The sequence below is a fragment of the Tachypleus tridentatus genome, chromosome 1, assembly GCF_004210375.1.
Source record: "Tachypleus tridentatus isolate NWPU-2018 chromosome 1, ASM421037v1, whole genome shotgun sequence".
Classification (NCBI taxonomy): Eukaryota; Metazoa; Arthropoda; class Merostomata; order Xiphosura; family Limulidae; genus Tachypleus; species Tachypleus tridentatus.
The window spans coordinates 31,036,398-31,059,885 of record NC_134825.1 but is presented as its reverse complement, the minus strand read 5'-3'; the positions used below and the strand labels follow the sequence as shown (position 1 = coordinate 31,059,885).

Sequence of the window (23,488 nt, the reverse complement as noted above, 5' to 3'; positions counted from 1 at the left end):
GGCTCCTAGGCTAGGTAACATTTCTAAGGGTTTAAAAGGAGATTAAAAATTGGATATGCAAGCCACTCATTACTGTTTTTGTCAGTTGTTGAATAGTGGGCAGGTACCAGAGGATTGGAAATTTACTAATGTATTTGTTTTTTAAGGGAGAAAAATTGTCCCAGTAATTATAGACCTATTAGGAAAGGTTTTGGAAAGTCTTAAAAAAGATTCTCTGCAATGAAATTTAACATATTTTAGAATTGTATGGGATAGTCAACATGGTTTCACTATGGGAAAATCTTGCTTTCCAAATATTTTAACATTCTTTGAAAAGGTTATTGCCTATGTAGGTGAGGGTGTAAATATAGTGTATCTGGATTTGCAGAAAGCATTTGACAAGGTGCCACATAAAAAAGACTTGTAAAAAAAATTATCTGTAGTTGTGGTTGGGATAAAATTAGTAAATTGAATAGGAGTGGGTGAATGGAACAAAGCAGATGGTTGTTACAAATAAAGTTCAGACAAACTGGATTAATGTCACAAATGAGACACTTCAGGACTTAGTTGTACAACCTTTGGTTTTTTTTACTTACATTAATGACAGGTGAAGGAATAATCAATAAATTACTTAAATTTGCAAATGATATTAAGGTATCCACTGTTGCTAGCTGTAAAGAGGATTCTGCTGCTTTACTAGAGAATTCAGTCATTTGAGTTAAGCAAATAAATAGCAAATGGGTTTTAATTATAATAAATGTAAAATAGTGCATGCAGGTTACCATAATTTGAATCATAAATTGGATAGAAATAACATTAAGTGTAATGAAAGAAAATGATCCTGGTGTAATGGTTTTAAGCAGTCTTAAGCCATTCAAGCAAGGTGCTGTTGCTAGTTGTATGGCAAATAGGATATTAGATTGTATCTACCAAAACATTGAATACAAGTCAAAAATATAATTTACTTAATGTATAGGTCACTGGTTAAGCCACTTTTGGAATATTATGTCAGGTCATGGACTTCTTACCTCAGGAAAGCCACTGCATTCTTAGAAATGTTTAGAGAAGAGTTACTGTATAGGTGATTTGCAGAATTAAAAAAAAAATACAGCTAAAGTTAGTATAACTATTTTACAAACTAATACACTCATGCCATCTCCAGGAACAGAACACTTCCTGTTTAGAAGCAAGTATTTACACACAGTAGTTAGAAGCAACAGTCCACAAAACCAGAATGATTGATTATATATTGACCTTTACTATAAAATAAAGTGTGGTAATAATTTGCAGAAAGAGTAAGAATATTTTATGGTTGTTAAGGTCTTTCAAACAGGAAAGAAACATAGCATACCCAAGGCCATTTACACCTCTGTGCTAGAATTATATTAAACTATAAAAACAGAATAGCCAAAGTGAATGACAGTCTGATTTTATATGGAATACTTAAAGGACTAAACATACAAAAGAGCTGTTTGTAATTGTACATGGAATAAAACAACTTATCAACTGTCAACACTAATAGAATTATGAACTGTTTAAATTACTGTAGAAACAGAACTATATTTAAAAAAAAATGTAATAGGATTATACAAAGAATATATACAGCTCTTACTCTATATGCAAGAAACAAAGTCAGTGAGTTTTTCAGAAAGGAAAACAATGATACTTTACAGACAGTATTTTTTATTACATGAAGCAAGAGTTTACAATGACACAAGTAACATCAGTGTAGTTTATGTTCTAAGCCACAAAGAACAAAATTTAAGTAGAATATACAGTAGCATAAAAATATACATGGCAGCATTTTTTCTTTATTCCAAATATTCACTGGTTCTTTAATATAATAAAACTACTGATTTTTAGCATTCAATTTTGCATGTTTCACAAACTATAGTTCTCTCATATATTGTGCATTTGATGCCCATGTGTGTTCAGTGAGGATTGAACAGCTAGTGACAGTTTTGTTATTTAACATTTGATATTTATTTCAGGTTAACATTTAAGAAGCATAACTAAAACAATTACAACTGTTAAATCACAAATTAAAATATGACAAAAGGAATGTTTACAGGTACTATTTAAATGTTTTTAGTTTTGTAAACATTGCAAGAATAAAAATGTAAAGTTAGCTTCTCCATGAACAAGCTTAATAACCAATTTTAAAATTAGTATACACTACTCATTCCCATTGTTAGAGAAAAGTATCCATTCATATTCCAACAATAATTAACATTTAAATTTTACTACATGAAAAATGGTTAGGGTTAGTCAACTTTAATCAAATTTAAAATTTTTTTTACATGTCAGTCAAATAATTTTAGATTACTGGCAACCTCTAATTGAGACTTTTAGATGTTTCATAGTAATACACATGTGATAAAAGCATGCAGTCTTAGAAGAAAAATATGACATCAAATCTTTAAAAAAAATACACTGATTTTTTTTAAATTTAAAATTGAAGCATGTTTAATGATGAGGAAATAAGAAAAACTCAACTAGGATACAACAAGTAACATGAAAACAATTTGGTCAAAGTTTAATCAGTAACCATGATCAAACTCAACTATTGTACTAAACTGTATTTCTTTACTAAATTTATTAATACTACATGTAAAATCAGTTCCATCTATATTCCAACAGCAATATGATACACTCATTAGTTAGACTTCTATATCTAGAAGTATTTAATCTGTACTTGTAGTCCCCCCACTGGAAAAGCAGTAAGTCTATGGATTTATAATGTTAAAATCAAGGGTTCAATTCCCCTCAGTAGACCGAGCAGATAGTTCAAGGTGGCTTTGCTAAGAAACACAACTTGTAAACAGAAAGTCCATTCTATTTCCTCTTGTTTTATTTCAGTTTTCTTCCTCAACCTTATTCAATTACCTTAAAAACACCATAATGTGTACCAAACTTGCACAATATGGTAGTATTTCAATCCCTTGGAGATTTTTTAAAACAGATAGGATTAATGTTTGTTTAATTCATTTTTGAATTTCGGTTCAAAAGGCTGATAAAATGTTAAAATTAAGAGACATTCTTAAACCCTAAAATGTAGCTATAAAAAGAATTAACATATTAAAACATGCAAGTGAAAATTAATTCTAGAAGCCATGCAATTATATAAACTATTTGATGTTGATCAGTCAGCTTATGTGCTACTTTAGTAATTAGCAGACACTAATGGTATATTATCAATTACAGTTCATTATATTTAAGTTTTGTTTATATTATATAATCAATTTAAAAGCCAATTGTTAGTTATGTTATCCACTCAAGGTTTCATTCACTTCAGTAGCAGGAAATGAATTTGTATACTATATCATCAAATCAAATGGCAAAATGAGATTAGAAAAAAAATTAACCATTTCCCAATAATAAAAAACTTAATATTGACCCTTTATTTTCAGCCAACAATTCACCAATGTGGTTTCAGAGCTAGTAGTATGAAAACTGGTTAGTGACTTGCTATGTTATTTTAGTAACCAAGTACCAATATGTTACTTGTGTCTCTACTTCAGTAGCAATAACTACTTTAGTAATAATGTTTGAGAAACTAATAATAATCAGCCACCACCACATAAGTACAGACTTCTAACGCATTCCAAGCATGACAAAGTTGAATGGACTTGCATCTCTCACTAACTATACCAAATTGCTACTTTGAGGACTACCTAGTTGCACAACACAATCTAAATATTTGGATGCACAAAAGAAACTGATATGTCAAGTTCATCTTGAGCCTCATGTAGAAATTCACTAACAGAGAAAGATATTTAGATCTAAAGTGTCAGTTAACAAGTAAAATATTCTCTACTTGGAGAAATATGGTGTCTACTAAGTACCAACTTAGTTAACTGACTGGCAGGGACCATGGATGGTCATACTTGTTGACTGCTTTGGACAAAGTGATCATGATTCAACTATCTGCAACTTTACTGCATAAGAGAACATTATTAATGAGTGCCATGACATTCAAAACCAACCTAAAATATTACTTTTATCACTTGTATGTTTAATGGTGTTTGTAGTGCAAACTTTATAACACCTAACAATATGAAAAATGGTTTGATTAATTGTTTTACATCATTTCAGTTCTCATAGTTAGGATGCTTAACCCTACTTGCATTGTTTCAGTTAGGTAAATTGTAAGAGGTGCTGTAATAGTACGAGATGTGTTCCTGTAACATTTCAAAGGGTTCTTCAGTTTCTTTAGAAAAGGAAATAAAATGCAGAGGTCACAGAAAAGTTACTGTTTAAACTTACCAACTGCTGGATGTACCACACAAACAAAATCTCTTCCAAAATAAACAGCTTATAATGCTTATGTTCTCTAGTTCCCCTGGTGGAACAGCTGTAAGTTTATGGACTTACAACACTATAATCCAGGGTTCAATTCCTCATGGTGGACAGAGTAAATACCCTAATGTGGACTTGCTCTAACAGAAATAGAAACATTTTTTCTAAAGTTATTTAGAAATGCATTAGATTTACTTCAGCCATATTGAACTAGTACAGTCACTGGATCTAAATACAGATGAACAATTTGTATAGTGAGCTTGACTATCACTTTCCACTGTTTTCTTCCCTACCCACTCCTTCTAAAAGCTATGAAGCATTATCTATCCATACTCTTAGAAAAATGGACTACTAACAAACACAAGTTCAAACAGTTTGTAAGATATTTCATGTTAGATTCAAGATCAAGATAATGGTGAAATGTGGTTAACTTCACATCAGTTGAGAAAGTAAACAGTACTCCTTTGTTTGCTAATATTAGAAATGACAAATAGAGCTATTGCACAAAGATATCCAACAAAAGTGAGTAACAATCTTTGCTTATGATGTACATGCATGTAAAATATTAAGTGTTTTCCTAGATAACATTCAGTAGTTTCTCTCATACAGCTTTAAGTCATAATTTGAGTCTTTTTTAAAAAAGATGTGGAAACTTGGCTGACCAGAATAATAACCTTTCATCTGCTTATTCAGCAAATGCTTTAATGAAATATGGTAATGTTTACTGAACATCAATCAGTTCCAAGTATGAAAACCAGTAAAAAATTAAATAAATTATCCTCTGATAAAATTTATGATTTCCATCTCATATTTAAATATGACAATATTTACTAATTTATGTAGGTTGAGATATATCAGTATAAAGATTAAATGAATAATTTTTGATAATCTAGTTTTAAAGGATTCTTCACCCTCAACTATAATTCAGACAAAACTTTAGTATCAAAAGGACAGACAATAACGACAAGACCACAAACATAAAAACTGAATAAACCATCTGATATTAAGCATAAACCATTACACAGTACAACAACAGGTATTTAAACCTATTCTACACAAGAAAGTTCTTCATGACTTATTAAAACACAACTAACAAATAATTAAAAGAAATAATCTTACAACTTGAAAAACTTTGAACATAAAAATTGGTTAATTTAAGAGAGTTTACTCATTGATAAAAAACTTATTACAAAAACATTGAATTGAAAAATTTTCACCTGAATTGTGAGCTGCATGAGTCAGGTCTAAAAAACAGTGCTAATAAAATATAGCCTGTAAAGTTGAGGAAATTAATGAAGCTTAAGTGTCTACATTATTTTATACAGGCATAATCTTATAAATAATGTTACTTAATGTGACTCATCAGTAGATGGTAATTTTGAAATTGAAAATATGCAATGTATACACAAAATAGATAAAACAAATACTTCTGCATTTTACTTTTTTTTTTTAGTAAAAATTCATTTTTCGAATGGATTATGAAATATCCAAAATATTCAAGTTTAAGTTATTTATTAGAAACCATTAAATTATTAACACGACTCATTAAAACAGCTTGATAATCTAACTTCAAAATCTCGTACAAGTAAAAAGATTGTGTTGTACATTATGCAAGAAAAAGCAAAGATTTTACAATATACTAGTAATATTTGGTAGCAAAATACAAATTTTAGACAGATGTTCATAAAAAAATTCCATTAAAAACACATTTTCCACTTACCTACTTTAACATCGTAGAAAGACTTGTATCAAACTTACTTGAACACTAAATACATTTCAGGTTTTTGTTGAGATTCAAAAATATATTCTGAGCTTCTACAGTATGCATTAAGTAATTCTAAACTAAATTCTGGAAATATGGGTGTTTAATTTTTATGTATTAAAAATTTATCAAAGAGGAACATCAAAATATCACACAGCATCTACACAGTTCTGGAATATATCTGTCATTAATTCAAATACAAAAACATTAAATAACTTTGAAAATATTTTCAGGATTTTCTGATCATTTCTTACCCATGAAAACACTAAAGGTAGGAGAATGGCATATACCAATTTTATAGCATTTGTGGTAATTTTATCAAATTAAACAGAAGAGTTGCTTACCCTATGCTCTCATGAAATGTAGTAATTCTTGCAAAAATTTCTCACTAGTTCATACTAATAAATATACAAAATGTTTTTGAAGTATCAAAATAAAACAAACATACATATTATAATTGTGTAAAAGTTGAGATTTGGCCTATTTGAAATTAATTTAAAGATCTAGTAAAACTTTTATAAAAAGATATTTACATGCAAATTAAAGTGATAAAAATGCATCTTAAGAAGATATGTTTATGGTTTATCAAATACAAATTTAGTTCTAATACTAAATGGCTGAATTAATTAATATATAAAGTAATTCCAGGTTAGTGTTTCTTATGAAAACGTATAAACCAAGAAGTATTGATATGTTCTGTTTACACAATGTATATTTGTAAAGATTTTAAAAACTTAAGTGTTCATTAACATTTAAGCAAATGAACACTTACACAATCTTTAAAAAGGTTTGTATTCAAAACTTTTATACAACAAATTTTGTTTATTTTTTACTAAAACAAACATTTTTTAGAACTATAAGGATCAAAGGTTTGATGTTACTTTTACCACAACCTTGCTGTTAGAGAGAATAGTATTTACCCTGGCAGTTTGCACAGATGTAACAGCTGAAAAGTTTCATTGCAAAAACCCATAAATATTTTATTTGCATAAGTTGGAGGGTTATTACATATACTAGCTGTACAATAAAAGTGTACAAGCATTAGATACAGTTATGCATGCAAATAGTAAGAATAAATGTTTCATTTAATTAAAGTGTTAACCTTACAAAACAGAAGAATATCTTCCTTACTAGTTAAGCAAAAACCTAGTTGAAGTTTTCATAAACAGTTATTAGTTGAATAAGTCATATGCACCTTCTATTGACAGTTATTACATTTAAGTAGATTTTTCACCCAACACTTATCAATTATTTTAGTTTCTCTTAACTAGCCTAACATGAAAACAGTAACACGAAAGATAAAATGCCAAAAAGTGTATACCTTTGACTGGTGGCTTAGAAACTTTAGCAATATAAAAAGGTTTAGAAAGTGTCAAGAAAGTCTGGTGTGCTGCAAAACCTCATGAAGCACTATCAACAGACCTGAACAATAAGCACAAAACCTGAAAGCACATCTTAGAATGAAGTTATAGGTTTACTATTGTTCCCATTATTACTAAAAGGACAAGAGTCCATTGATGGGCTATTCATTTGTCAGTAGCTTCTATCTCTGATTTGGCTTGTTCATCACCAACCTTCTCAGGTTTATCTCCAGGTTCTAGCTCAGTAGGTTGCTGCTTTCATTTCTATCCTCAACCTTTTCCTCTTTATCTTCAGTTTTTCCTTCTTTAATTTCTTCTTCTGTTTTCTTTTCTTCTAGAGTAAAAACCAAACGGAAATAAAACAATCATGTTTTGCATCTATGATTTTGTAATTACATGATGATAGTGGTAAATGAGTTAAGAAACCATTAAGTACTTATAATACTAATATGTTTTTGCACATACTTATTTGATCAATATTTTCTTCATAAAATCAACATGAAGAAATGGCACACGTTTCTTTTCAACTAAGACATGCATACATTTTATAAAAATACTTGCTTTATGTAGGATATACTTTATTCAACCAAAGTTTAAGTATTTTAATGGTGGCTATAACACTAAAAAAATTATTAAATGGCTGAAATGATGTATTTTAAATCCTCAGTTAAAACACTAACCTTCAACTGGTTGATCCCCTTCTTCCTTTTTACCCTGCTTATATTTCTTTGACTTTCTCACAATTCCATTTTCAATAAGACTGTAGGCAGTATCAACAATTGTTTGGGTTAAGTCAAGTGGGTTTATCTCCAGAACTTCTTTCATCTAAGAAATACATATACGTTATAATTTTAAGAAGAATGAACTTAATACCCAATTACAGAAATTGTAAATATTAAATTATGGGTAAAATATTAATTACTGTAACTGTTTATTACCTAAACATGTACAAACTAATATAGCATGAAGCCAATTAATATACATGCATTATACAACTAACGAATCACTTTTCATGTCATTTTATTACTGTGATCTCTGTTGGTGCTTTAAGAAAGTCATTTTATAAATTATTTCCCAGAAACGTTTTGTCATTAGTGTTTATTTTGTAAACAAATTTTTCAAATAAGATTTTGTACAAAATAAATTCATCTCATCAAAAAACTTAACTTTGTGTTGACACAATAAAACAAACACTAAATTTACACACATTTAGTTTTAAGATTTCTCTTACCTTTACAGAATAAATAATTTTTTTTTTTATGGTTTGATTTGTTTGGAATTTTGCGTAAAGCTACATGAGGGCTGTCTGCACTAGCCATCCTTAATTTAGCAGTGTAAGACTAGAGGGAAGACAGCTAGTCATCACCCCACACTGCCAACTCTTGGGCTACTCTTTTACTAATGAATAGTGGGATTTATCACATTATAATGCCTCCACAGCTGAAAGGGTGAGCATGTTTGGTGTGATGGGGATTCGAACCCACAACCCTCAAATTACAAGTCAAATGCCTTAACCCACCTGGCCATGCCAGGCTTCAAATCAGTTTCATGGAAAAGTCCGACTTTAAGTACATCTCGAAAAATTATTTCAAATTACAGATTTTTGCATAACTTAAAGTACTAACCAAAGTGATAACAAAGAAACTGTTCACTAACTTACTTGACATTTTAAAGCATCTGCTTTCATTTAAATATACAAATCTAAAACAGCCTGTTTCATGTCTAAAAGATGCAAAGTTTAGAATACTTTAAAAAGGTAGTTATCAAATTCACTCTGAACCAAACTGATAATGTACACATATTTGCATTCATTTTGAAATGCTACTAATCACCATAAAGTAAAACAGGTGTTACTAAAGTGTAAATGAAACACGTTTACATGGCAGTTTGAGAGAAACTATGTAGCTTGCTACAGATAAAATATTTAAACTTTATAAACCTGTTAAACTATACTGATCATCTTTATATTTCTAAGATCCTTCATTGTTATGATTTGCAAATAAAGAAATATGGTTACTAACAGTCTCCCATACATAAAATACTTTGTACATAGTTTTATGAAATGGTCAGAAAATTTGGCTTCAATATTTATATCATTGAGAACTTTATTGAAAAGTTAGGAATCACTTGAATATGTAGGTTTTAATATGTTAATAAAAGGCACTCAAATGTTAAGCTCTATGATAAATCTTGTACTGTTAAAAAGTACTTTCTATTAAAATATGAAAGCATTATACCAGAAAGATAAGAGCTTTGATTAGTGTTTTAATGTCAAAATATTTGTCCTCTGGACAATATAATTTGAAAATTTTATTTTGAACACCAAATCAGTATAAAAATATTTAATATAATTTTTTTTATCACTTGCAGATATGATACTAAAGAATCATTATGTTAAACAACTAAGCACCCAAGATTAAACATTTCACACTAGGCTTAGTCAAACAATACTTTCTTTTCGATAAAATGACCTACAGGGATTCAAATATGTTATTGAAAATGATACTAAATATCAAAACCAGCAAGTTACTTGAAACAATGGTTGACACAAAGTTATAACAGAATGTATCAGAAATACATTACTGACATTGTTTGGCATTTTATAGTAAGAGAATGATGGCTTACTGGGCCTGAAGCTATACCACAATGAGTTTTAGCAGCTCCTTTAGCCCTCAGACTTAAGATTTTTTTCACTTCCTAAACACTATAGTATGTGTATCAAACAGATGTAGAGTGTAGATCCATCAATATTTTAGCCTAACTCAGCCCCATCAGAGGGAGGCTGGCACCAATAAGGTTCATATATGTAATGAAATTGGAAAAATAAAAAGGAACATTGATTGATATGGGGAACCTGAAAGAGACTTGTAATAAGTTATACTCCAGCTGTGGTAAGCAACATATGAAGTCTTAATACATAAGAAGGCTATTTGAAAAAAAGATAAAAGTCAAACATACATAAAGTGCTTCCATAATAAATTCATTCTACCATCAAATACCTCAAGCAGTTGAAGAATAAATGGATATTCAAGCTATTTAACTCATCATGATTATCTTATATGCAAGTAAAAGGTGTTGCAAGTTATTCAAAAACATTTATTAACAACCTTACAAAATATTCAAATCTAATTACATACCATTGTAATATGTAGTTCATTAGTTTGAAGAGTTATTCTGGTTCTTACTATTACAGAATCATGATACATTTGGTGCTGTATTTTACAGCTACAGTTGTATTTAAACATCAAAAATGTTTTGTTTTTAGTATGTTTTGGTGCAAAGACAAATAGTGAAACAAATTTTTAGATGAAAAACTTCATTAGTCCTTAACTATCTTTTAAATTGAAGGTGTTTAGAGTTTTATCCTTTAAGTTACTTAATTTATACTTTAGTATTTCAGCATATTATAGCAACAAATTGTCAAGAGCCTCCCAGTTAAGCTCAGAAAATATTACTTAAAATAAATACTTTCTAGAAATACTTGACAAGTTGACAAAATTTGAGACAACTTACTCTGGTGTTATCAAACTTGTATTCTTTTCCTATTCGTGGTAAGACTGGTCTGATGGATTTATCAATAAAACTGTTCAACCATAGAGCAAAGTATGGTGCATTCATTGTGGGGATTCTGTAACCTAGTATAGGAAAGCAATTTTAGAATTTTATTCCTAGCAAATATAAAATCACATTTCTTGTAAGATCAAAAATGGAAATTATCAGAAGTTATTTTATTCTTGACATGAATATTTGTTTTAAAAGAAATTCAAGAAACTTAATTTTGAAATAAAAAACTGGCAAAGCATATGAAATTAACTGAGTAAAGACTTGTAAATTTGATACAAGAAAACAATAATAAGACTTGAAAGAAATACATTAATGATTTATAATAAACAGTTGAGTTGTTGGTAGTTAAAATTTTAGGTAAGTAAAGAACTGAATCCTCAAGGCAAAATGTAAATGTTGTAATTCAAATTACAAGACATTAAAACCACAGTAGAAATTTAACTCTTACTAGTTACTAATACTGAAATTATTCATTATAGCTTTAAATTATTTTTCACACTAGCAAGAATAAGTCTTCCTCTTATACTAGTAATTTTAAGCCAAATCAGAGATTTAGCATTAACATTACCTTCTGTGGATGACATAATTTAATTTTGTAAAATCCATATGAATTTGATTTCATTTGACTTAATATCATAACATATCATGAATATTATGCATAGTAAAAAAATCTTTGTCTTACAGTTTATAAAGTGCAGTATCTTTCCATGCATTAGTGAAAATCTGAATACATCTGAAATCTTGTTTCTACAATAAGCCTGAAAAGTCTTATTTCACCAATTTTCAAAAATGAGACCCTAAACAGTTCTCTTAAACAATTACAGGAATAAGGTTCATTGTTTTTCCTCAAAGTTTGTCTAGAAAAATCACTCAAATGAAAATTCACTGAAATAGTGAAATTTTCATACAGACATTGAGGGATTCATGCAGCTTTAAGTAAAAATAAGTGTTTGTTTGTTTTAGCTAATATTTATTGTTAATATTTTTACATTTGAAAAGGTGGTTTTAAATGTGCGAGTTCTGCAGTCACCATTTTGTTTCATCATGATTCTTACTATTAAATACCACTACACTTCATATATTTGTACTACTAAGTTTATGGTGGAACACTGACATGCTATTAAATTAGTTTTTTAATAATACTGATTAGAGTAATAAACATGTCCATGTTCTACAGAGGCATTTTAAACAGGCAAACGAAAACCTGCAGTAAGACTAATTTTTCAGCAAAAATTTGAAAGAATTTTTTGGGTAGTCCCCAAATGATATAATGATGTATAATTAGGATCAGATTAAGACATGGATCAATAGGACCAGCCACTGAGCAGCTAGAGCTCCACACTTCCACCTCATGCAAGAACAGTATATACATGAAAATATTCTATTTTCTAAGATTTTTTTTTTTTTATCTGTGTGATAATACAATGTTTTCATATTACAAAGAACTGGTTCTCTATTGCCACAGTCACAAAATTTATATATCAATCACTCTGCCGATACTTATTTGATGTTGTATGAAATACATGTTTGGGTTTAGTGTCTTTAAAATTATAGCATGAGATCAAACACCAGTCTGCTCAAATACCACCAAATATATGCACACCAGCACCTTTCCAAACCAATTTAAACATTTTATATAAAAAGGATTTTAAAATTAACAGCTCTGGAAGACAATTAAAACATTAAGTGTACTTTAACTCACTGAAAGTACATCAGTCTGCTCAAATACCACCAAATATATGCACACCAGAAATGGCAAAAGAAACAAATTTAGCCCTATGCAGTTTAGTGGTTGGGCTTAACTGTGGGACAGTATACTTGCCTTCCAGAAGCAGCTTATTAAGTATTTCAAGATACTACTCTACCTTGAGGTTTAAATTCTTTGCATAATATCAAAGCTATATCTTTCAACCAGACATTCTGGGTGGAAATGATGTGTCGCTGTCCACCGGCTGAAGGTGTGGTCATTGCTTTCAGATGAGCTTGAGCAACATCACGGACATCACAAATACTCAAGTTTATTCTTGGGACCATTGGTATTCCCCTTTCTAGGAGCTTTTTTATAATCTAAAAGAAAACAGTTTTGCTGTTTGTTTCTGGTTTTGTTTTATGATACATCTTTCTCAAATGTTTTTGGTTATACCTTCATTGCAACTTTCTTGCTTAACTAAAGCTACTAATTTTATGGGAAATACCACTCTTTAGTCATATGCACTGTAAAATACAAAATAAACAGCTAATTAAGTAAGAGGTTTGATCATTCCCAAAACAAAAATGAAGTGCTCATAAATCAAAAAGGTAACAAGTTCTTTTAAAAGCACTAATTAAAACATACATAAAACAATAGGATTATAAACAAAAAGTAAAAAACATTTGTAAATTAAAAACTGGTTCACAACTAAACTTAAAAAGATAAAGATAACCACTTTATGCTCTACAAGTTTACTAACAAATAAAAAGTTTAAAATCAATTATCTAATTTTCAGAAAAACTAACACTGCCAAGCATTTTTGAGTGAAAATTAATAGATATAGTATCCAAAGTTACCTACTCCTAAGACTACTGAGTGGAGATTTGAAGGGGCCTCACTTTTGTTCATTCTTATGTTTCAACTTTCCATTTCAAATATTTAGTACAAAACTAGTAGCTTGCAACTTTACCACAAGGTATTTGAGTGCTTGCTGCAAATACAAGAAGTTTGACCACTGCATACAACATATTACACATTCTTGTACAGAAAAATGGAACAAATGTTTTATCAGCCAGCATTACTGAAAGCTGGTTTCAAAATTGTGGTTCCACATGAATTTGAAATTAATATTCAGTTGTTTTTTTTTTTTTGTTTCAGAAATATCAGGATTACAATCCAAATAAACTTAATAGCATAGATTTTTTTACACCCAATGGGGAGGATGATTTTTGCAACCACTTATGTGGACTGTTCAATTTGCAAATTGGTAATCTCTGATTATGTAAACCTGAAAGCTGTAAACATGCAGTCACAGAGTAATCTTGTTGCCACGATACTTGCATGTACACTTAGACCTACTGAATGATACTTATGAACTAATCACTTAGATCGAAAAGCTTAGAAGCACACTTATATTAAAGATGTACATTTTGGCTACTGAAAAAGCCTACATCTAGGCTTAGTTATGTAATTCTATTGGTAAGAACATAAGAATCACAAGAACAAACACACAATAAAAATGTGATGCAATAAAACACTTCAACAGACCAAACTGTAGGGGTGGGGGAATGATTGTATGCACCATACCCCCCACCTAAAATGAAGAGGGGATGTATACCCTCCATCTTCCCCAGGATCTACACCCCTGTCTATAGGTAAAGTGTATAACTAATTTAGTAATAAAAAGCATGTTTTCTTAATAAATAAAATTAAGATATGAAACAAATTCTCGTCTCACCCTTTGGAAACTGTTCTAATTTTTCCCGATAAAGATATTTCATAACTATCTTCATTTATGCATTTAACAGGATAAAATACTTAACATGAATGATTCGACAAATATTTTAAATGAAGCATAAAATATTCAATAACATTTTTGGTTAATTATTTTAGAATGAATTTAAAAGAAAATAGATATGTTACTGAATATTTCCAATTATGATGTTAAAACGTTTGTATGTACATCCAAAAGCCTAAGAGTGCTACGTGGAAATAGTAACAATAAAAAATTCAGACAAAAAATGTTTTTGTTAGAAGTTAGTGATAAATGGATAAAACAAAACCAAATAAAAAAAATATTACCTCATTACTGCTATTAACTGTAGAGGACAACACAGGACCTAAGATTAGACCTGGGTTAATCACAGTCAAGTCAAACTTCTTGTCATCTGTGAAAAAAATGTACATATGTCAAAATATTTTGGGTAGTTATAAGCTAAAGATGGTTTTATAAAAGGAGAACTAGATTCTTAAAAATTAAAGGCTTAATATAATTTGTGATAATGAATCTTTTGTTTTTAATTAATTTGCATAGCCATGAAAAAGTCAAATATGACTATCAGCTGCTAACTTAACAGTCATAACATTTTTACCTAAGATAAAACAAATAAAAGTATGCATTTATTCATATTTCTAGATACAAAGTATTAAAGGGAGTATGGGATGTTGTTGGTGAAGGAGATATTTCTACCTTTTCAGGGATTATATTTTGAATTTTATAAATTTTGTCAAGTATACAAGAGTTGTGCAATTAATATTTATTATTCCACACTTACCTTGACATATGGTCTTAAATGTAATATCTGAAATTAATTAATCCAGCACCATTTCAAATAAAAGAAAGTATTTATGGTTCTAGGGTTTAAACCCAGATATTTCCAAAAACAATTTCTGATTCTATTGCTTTGAGTTCAAATCCCACAGTATCACAGAAAGCTAAATAATCCCTAACAATTACATTAGAAGGTGAAATAAGGTTATCAGTAAAACAAAATTCAATGTTCATCATACTTTTATTTTTAAAACAACTTACAAATGCACATACTCTTATGCAAGTGCATACACTTCAGGCTTTAGAAAATTAAATTGTTAAAAAAAAAAAAAGACATTTTGAAAGAAATTGGAAAATTATCTATTATTTGTACTTTAAAGTGATAAATCACTGTTTAATTCAATAAGTTCTTCATTACTGATATTTTTATACACAAACATTTTACCATGCAAATACTTACATTCTACGATCAGAAATAACTATTCATACTGTGATAACTTTTTGTTCATTAAAAGAAAGCAACTGAAACTGAGAAATCCCATTTAGAATATTACTATGTAAACTTTGGTTAACACTCCTACCTAAAAGACGTTTCTAGTCCTGATTTCTCCAAGCCCATTCCCCTGGCTGTGGTTTCGCTAGATAGTAGATAGGAACAGTGGGAATCTCGTTAATCCATTCATTAATGGATTTAAATGGCAATTTTATTTAAATACAAAATTATTAGCCTAATATTAATAACCTTTCAGTTGCTCTGGGGCCTATTAGGCCCCACTTTTCGTAGGAGTGTTAAGTAAGAGGAATTTCTTTCAAAATGTTTGAATATTTGTTTTAGACTAAAGTCACATTTGGTTATCTACTGTGCATAAGGAATTGAAACTGAAATTTTAGCATTCTCCCACGAGGGTAGATGTGAAAAAGCTGGAAGAATAATACAGATTTAATTTAACTTGGTGATGAAAATAGCAGTACAAATATTGGAGTAAAATCAATAAAGCAAAAGTGCTTTAATATAAGTTATATTCAATGATTGGCAAATATTTGAGTAAAAGGTGAATTTTTTTTTTTTTTTATAATCTTGTATCAGTGTCATTTTATTGTTTAAGAACTGGTATTATAAACTGAATATCAGATTAGTTTTGTATATTACTTTTATAAAGTTAACAACGTTTGTGTATTTTCAAATTTTATTAAACAAAATCTGATTTCAATGTTTCTAACTATTAGAAGATTAACGCAAGTGAGCAAGAACTGCCTTTAAGTTCCAGCAAAGGAAGCATTGCAAGTTTTATTTACAGGTTGATTGAAGAGTTTAAAATTTACCCTTAAAATAAAGTGTCCATACTGTTTAGAAAACAAATTGCATGGTAGATGTCTATTAAACTAGTAGGTGCTTGATAGGAAGAATGTTACAAATATTCAAATAGAATTTTTAATTAAACGTCTTCAGTTCACCCAACCTGGAAGCTCCTTAATAAAGTCCCATGCTCCTTTTTCCCCTAATGTTTTACTTTTACTGTAACAATCAAGAGAAGTTGAATCAGTATCAGTCCAATCAGATTCACTGTACACCTTCTCTTCTTCTACAGTAGTTTCACCTGCAGAAAATATTAAAATCAGAATATCTTCAATAAATGTTATCAAATAAAAATTAACACTGGGTTACTTAATTATAAATAAAAATAATACACTTCAATAAGCAGACCATTCAGGAAAAAAAAAAAAAGACTTCAATGTTTTAGTTAAAATTTCTTAACTACATAGATGAAATTGACAGTTTTCTTCAAAAACAACTAATAATGCAGTTTTTTGTTTTTTTTAAAGACATTTAGTTTATGTCTAAAGGCAAACAAAAAAAATCTATGCCTTGTTTACTTTTACCTTTCCAAAAGTGTTTTTAGGATTTAATAATTATCCTTTTAAACTAAAATCTAAACAATGATTTACCTTGAACATTTTTCCAAACCTAGAAGTGAATAACAAACATGTGCTAACAAACAATTTTTAAAAGTTTTGAATATGACACTAAAGTTATACTTACCTAAAATTAACATAGGTTTAGCAATTGCTAAAATTATACTATTTTATACTGAGGTTTCTACACATGTTGAACAATATTACTTAATTGAAAATATGTCCCAGAGACTTAAGATTTTGGATGGAATAATGATATCTGCACATTTTGAATTATTAAAACTTTAAAATATTCTAAAAGTAGGTAGAAGGTGTATAAATAAGTATAATTATTCACTAATGAAGTTAAAGATTATCATAAAACTTGTTTAAAGAAATTTTCTTTGAAGTTTGAAAGATGCGCAATTTACTCACTCTTGTTTTGAAAGACCTGATAACTAGTTTTTGTTCATTATAACAGTTATCTAGGGTTTTCTAGTTTTATGTCACTGTTACAACTCTGAGATTAAGGTACACTAAGTACTTATTGTTAATGAATATGGATTTTTAAGAGATAATGACAACTATCTCTCCCCCTTAATTAGCAATCATCTGTGGACTTAAAAACCAGTTTTTCTTTTTGGAGGTCAACATTGTTTGAGGTTTCCATGCACATGTGCAGTTGATTTGAGTCCAACCAAATTCCAAGTTTTGAAACAAAAAATATTACTGCCACTAACTTCGTGTACAAAAATTTAGATAGAGCAGTACTTTAATAACATTCATATTTATGCTAAGTCTTCTTCCCATGCAGTATAGAAAGAATGATTTATGGAGTTTTCATTGGATGTTTCTGGATTTTATGTGAATAGCCATGCAATTGTTTAAGCTATGTTTCACAAAAAGTTTTCAGATTTAATCTCTTAACTCTCTCTCATAATTTGTGTTTTAGTGTGGATTGTGCTTCAAAATGTATTGGTTTTTAATCTGACAAATTACATCCCCTATCCTTCAAACATTCTGTATACAGCCCTGATTTACATATCAGGGCTTATTATTTGTTTAAAATATATCCCAAAGTTGCAATTTTAAAAATTAAGTACTTCAAAGCCTGATCATTTTCCTTTGTTTACTTATTAATTTATAAATATTTGTGCAACTCACTACAGTCTAGTTAAGGCACTTAGACAGCATTACTATTACATAGCTATTTTAATACCATTGTTTAAATTTATATTTAGAAATGTACGTAACTTATAATATTTAATCTTTATTGTGAAATTCCTGCTTATTCATTAAAGTTCTATTGTTGTTTCTTATACTTAAGAATCTTCTACATGTGTGTAGATAAATGCTAACATATCAGCAGTGTTTTGCAGGCTACAATCTCTAGAAATTCTCCTCATGCCCATAACTAACATGATGTGCCAAAAGACAGTATATATTATTGGTTTGCTACAGTTGGTATACTATGAACCTCAGAAGATAATTGTGATAGACAGTTACCGAGAAATTCAGATGTTCAAGCCAGTTAACATCAGTGTTTTCAAATTGGATTTTTAAATATATATATAAATTATACCATTTAATTATGAAATCTTGTAATTAGTTGGTAACTAATTGTGTGTTAGTTATATATATATATATATATATATACATATATATATATCAGTCTTCATATATATATTTGAAGACACTTTACAAGTTTAGTGGTGAGAAGAGTATATGTAAATACAGAAGTAAGCTATTTTGCAATTAAGTGAGTTGTACCTGCATCAATTCAAAATTACTTCTTGATAACAAGAAACCCACTTGAAATAAGTGCATCTCAAAATGACTGGTATGGATATTAACACTTATTCATAAGCAGAGAACATTCTGAACTTCCTAGGTCATCTTCAGGTTAAGAGTTTGCAATTGACCATTGCCAGGCACGTCTTAGAGACAAGAGTGTAAACAGGTATAGGATTGTAGGGGGCACTGCAGTTGGATGTTAGGTTAATTAATATATGTATAAAGGTGTTCCTTTATATTGGTTTAAATGTTGGTTGTTATACAAGTAGGATTTCTTTGATTTTGTGTTTGTTTATATTTGATTCCCAACTTAGTATCTGGGAGTTTTCTATGGTTATGTTGAACTTATTTGATTAGTAGTGTTTGAAAACGTGTGAAGGTGTTTTTTAGTGTTCTTTGCATCTAGTTTCCATTTTTCTGCTTGTTTCTCCAATATAGAAGTCATGGCAATTGTTCCATTGTATTTTATAAATTATGTTGGTGTTGTGTTTGTCAGTGTAGTTTTTACATAGTATGGACTTTATTTCTGTACCTGGTTTTTGAATAAATTTGGTATTTACTAGAATGTTGTGTTTTATTATAAAAGTTTTTCTAAATGTTGGTTATTTTTTGCTGATGTCGGGAGCGTATGGTATGCAGTATAAGGTTTTGTAGTTTGTTGTATCTTGGGATTTATTGTTTGTTGTTGGTCTAAGTGTGTGCATATAATTTTTTCCATGTTTTGAGGAAATTTGTTAAAGTCTTGTTTTATTTTATTGATTTCATCGTTACTGCTATCATGTGAACATAGTTTTGTGGCTGTGTTTACTTGGTTTCTTGATATGTTGTTTTTGTTTAGTTTCATGTGGATTTCTGTTTTGTATATCAGTTCTTGTAATCTTGAGGTTGAGAAACACGATTTGGTTAGTTATTTCCTGTTCACAGGTGAAATTAATGTTGAGAATTATGGAGTTAACATGGTTGAAAAACTAAGTTGTGTTGTGTAGATGTGAAGCCAGTAATTGTACCGTTAACATATCTGTAGTAGTATAGTGGTGGGTGTAAGGCTGAATTCATCACTTGAGCTTCAATTTGTGTCATGAAAATTTGGCTAGAACTGGTGGCATGGGATTTCCCATACTTAAGCCATTTATTTTTCGGTAGTTTTTGTCATTGAATGTAGTTAATTTTGGTGGTAGTGAATTCTATAAGAGTTGCTACCTGTTTGTTTTGGTTGTGTATTAGTGAGATGAGATCTTAGATAAAAGTTTAAGCTATCTTGCAGACTACTTTTAGATATATTTGAAGGATAATTAATACTAATTTATGTATTCTTCAATAACATTGAAATTTCTACATTTCAGATTTTTCCATTTTGAAGTTTCAAAGATTAATTTTTTTTCTTTACCCTTGCTATATACTTAGAATTTGAAAAATACCTTGTTTATTTAAATCAATTATTTTTTGAATTCTGAAAGGAAACTGATAAGAATTTAGACATTTATCTTGGGCCATGAAAGCATGCAAATCAGTTCCAAATACAATTTACTATAAAAAAAAAAACTTACTTGAAATTATTTTATGAAAGTATTGGCAATCTTAAGTTTCCTACTAAGATGCTATAGACTCATTTGTGCATGTTACATAATTTGTCTTTATAACAAAATTATTTTGTCAGCAATTTTATTCTATACTTTTAGCATTTTTCATAATGTATTAGAGTAATAAATGTTCAATAAAACTCCCATACCAGCGAAAGTAGCTAACGTACCATGAACAGCAAATGTTGAACTTGTAAGCACAACCCGTTTAATTGTACCAGCATCAGTACAAGCCTGAAGGACTCTCTTGGTCCCTTCAACAATGGGTTGCAAGATGTCATTGTCATTAATAGGTGGTGAACTTGGAACTGGTGATGCTATATGAATGACATAACTACAGTCTTTCACTGCTCTGTTGAAAGAATTAGAAAAAGAGACCAACATAAAATGTCCAACATTTAATAATTTTAGCAATAAAGTAAAAGGTTTTATAGTTCTATATTAAAAATAAGAGAATATTTGAATACTAAATATACATGTGTTATAATGGGTTCTAGTTCTTACTATCACCAATTTTAATAGCAACTCATTTAGTACACCCCAAGTTGTTATAAATAAATGAAAACTAGTTGCTTCAAGTTATGAGTATTGGAAGGAACAATGAGCATTTAGCTTGTATTGTTTATTGTAAACAATAAAAAATATTTATGGTATATTGTATTTATTCAAATTCAGTTGATTCTTAGCTTTTTATTATGCCAGTAAGTCTTTATCAATACATTTTTCTGGAGCAGCAGATGTAGGTTCCCAGTCCCATTAATTGCTATTTAACTTCACTAAGAAAGAAGAATTAATTTTTTGTATTTCTACACAAGATTAAGAACTATTTTATAACCATTTTCAATTCATCACAAACACCACACATCCATATATTTTGTCTGTTACTTGCTACTTTCTTACATATACACACTTTCATCAATCTACTAGTCTATGAATTTAACTTGTTTATATTTTGAGAGAATTTGTTGAAGATTTTTATGAAAGATAAACAAACCAAGTTATTTTTGTTAAAGTACACAACTTCATTTACAAAACCGTAAAATATTTTTAAAAACCTAATATATTATACCTTAGTCTCTGAAGTATGTTTACAAGTTTCTAATCTTCTACTTTTTGCTTGTTTCATTTATCACAAATTTTCACTTTCAGAAGTCTATTTGTACTTTTTCATAGTTTTCTTTTTACATTGGAGTTTCTTCACTTTATTTCTTCATCCCACATGTTTTCCCTTTTTCAAAAATCATGTATTTTTACTGTTGACACTAACTTATTGTCTATTTTAACCAAAGTTTGTTTTTTCTCCTTTCATTATTTTATATATTTAAATTATCCATTTCTTATTATATGTACTAATTCTTTCTTCTCTGAAATTAACTTTCTGTCCTCAGTCTTCCATCCCTCAAACTGAAAATTATCTTTATCATTCTAAGTTCTTCCATTTCTTTTATCCACTTTTTCTATAATTCTTGTTTTCATGATTCTTTGTCCTTTCCTACCTCGTTTTCATTCTCATTTGTCTCCATTCTAATGGACAGATAACTACTTTGATCACAGTCCTCTGTATTCTCTTTATACTATTATCATTTTCATACCCCACTTCTAATCTTCCCTTCTTAGGCTTTGAATCATTTTACTTTTAGCCCTTACTACATTTTTTTATTCAAAAACTTTACACTGAAATTAATTGCACTTAAGAACAATGTTCCAGATCCTCATGGATCTCCCACTGGTACAGCTGCAAGCCTTACAATACTAAGATCAGGGGCTTTGATTCCCCTCTGTGGACTCAGATAGCCCAATGTGGCTTTGCTATAAGAAAAGCACAGATCTTCACGGAACTACATCATTTAAGTTTATGCTCAAACTGACGAAAATTGTTGTGTACTATTGCTCAACAGTACAAGTTGTAAAGAAGAAAGATTGAGTTGCAAAGGATGGCTAGGCAATCACAGACCACATGAGAAACTATATATACACTTTTTTAAATATAAAAAGACCATTAAATTTGTATTAGGAAAGTTTATAATTATGCTTAAATGAGATAGTAATTCCAAGTGTTTTGGCCATTTCTTTTAATAAAAACAGAAAATGAAGGTGCAGCTGGAAAGTTTGTAAGCTTTTGAGCCTTCGTCTATTTCAAATCTATCACCTTATTAAAAGTACCAGGAGGTATGCCCAACACCATGCAATTGCTTTTGTGGGACAACAGATTCTTTTGCAACCACACTCTACACTTCACATCTATGTACATTGCTCAATTTGATCATGGTAGTTTGGTCTTTAAGCCATTACTGTCCCAAATTTTCTGTTGTGTTAGTTTTTCCACTCAGAAACTGGAGGCACTTTCAAATGCTGCATCCTTTAGGTGTACACCAATTATAGTACTGCTGCATGAACATTGTCTGAAAAGGTTTTTATATATCAAACATACAATCATCTTTAGTGGCATTAGACTAAAATGGTCAGAAGTTAATCTTTAATTTTTTTTTTTGTTTTACATAGAAGTAAAATATTACTATAGTTACACCTTCTGTTACACACTAATGAATTAACTAACATATGCATCATTCCAATGATGTGCAATTATCCTCTCACGCCATATAATCTATTCTTGTGAATTATAAAATAGATTATAATTGGAAAAAAAATTACTGTTTTTGAACAAATGTTAAATATAAAGTAAGCATTGAAAACTCACTCGTTCCAGCCTTCATCTTTCATCAAATCTGCTTCTACAAGTTCTATAGGGTGTTGTGCATCAGGACAAAGTTCCCTGATTGATTTTACTTTATCTTCATCTTTTAAATTTCTGACAGTTCCTCTCACTTTGTAACCCTCTCCTTGAAGCAGCTTGATAACATGAGTACTGACAAATCCTGTTGCTCCAGTTACAAGGACCACTAATAGCAGAAAACAGTTAACTGAATTTATGTGCACCTGCAACAGCTTTCAGTTTTAAGAAACAAAAAATAGACAAATTAAAAACAAGCATTCGTACATTGCAATTTTATAAAG

At 29.5% G+C, this 23,488-nt stretch overlaps 1 protein-coding gene across 3 annotated transcripts in view; it reads right to left on the bottom strand.

Moving 5' to 3' along the window:
- Positions 1–1,645: 1,645 nt before the first annotated feature.
- The window catches only part of LOC143245150 (uncharacterized), a 43,010-nt gene continuing 21,167 nt past the window's right edge, over positions 1,646–23,488 (bottom strand). For 2 of the 3 annotated variants that reach the window (XM_076491138.1, XM_076491156.1), the window contains 8 exons: positions 23,172–23,373; positions 20,644–20,825; positions 16,667–16,804; positions 14,738–14,823; positions 12,831–13,032; positions 10,915–11,036; positions 8,082–8,226; positions 1,646–7,735 (listed from right to left, as the gene is read on the bottom strand). In XM_076491138.1, coding sequence (XP_076347253.1) covers positions 7,638–7,735; positions 8,082–8,226; positions 10,915–11,036; positions 12,831–13,032; positions 14,738–14,823; positions 16,667–16,804; positions 20,644–20,825; positions 23,172–23,373 — 1,175 coding nt within the window. In that variant the 3' untranslated portion in view covers positions 1,646–7,637. The remainder of the gene's footprint in view (positions 7,736–8,081; positions 8,227–10,914; positions 11,037–12,830; positions 13,033–14,737; positions 14,824–16,666; positions 16,805–20,643; positions 20,826–23,171; positions 23,374–23,488) is intronic. The other variant, XM_076491147.1, reaches the window with a different exon arrangement.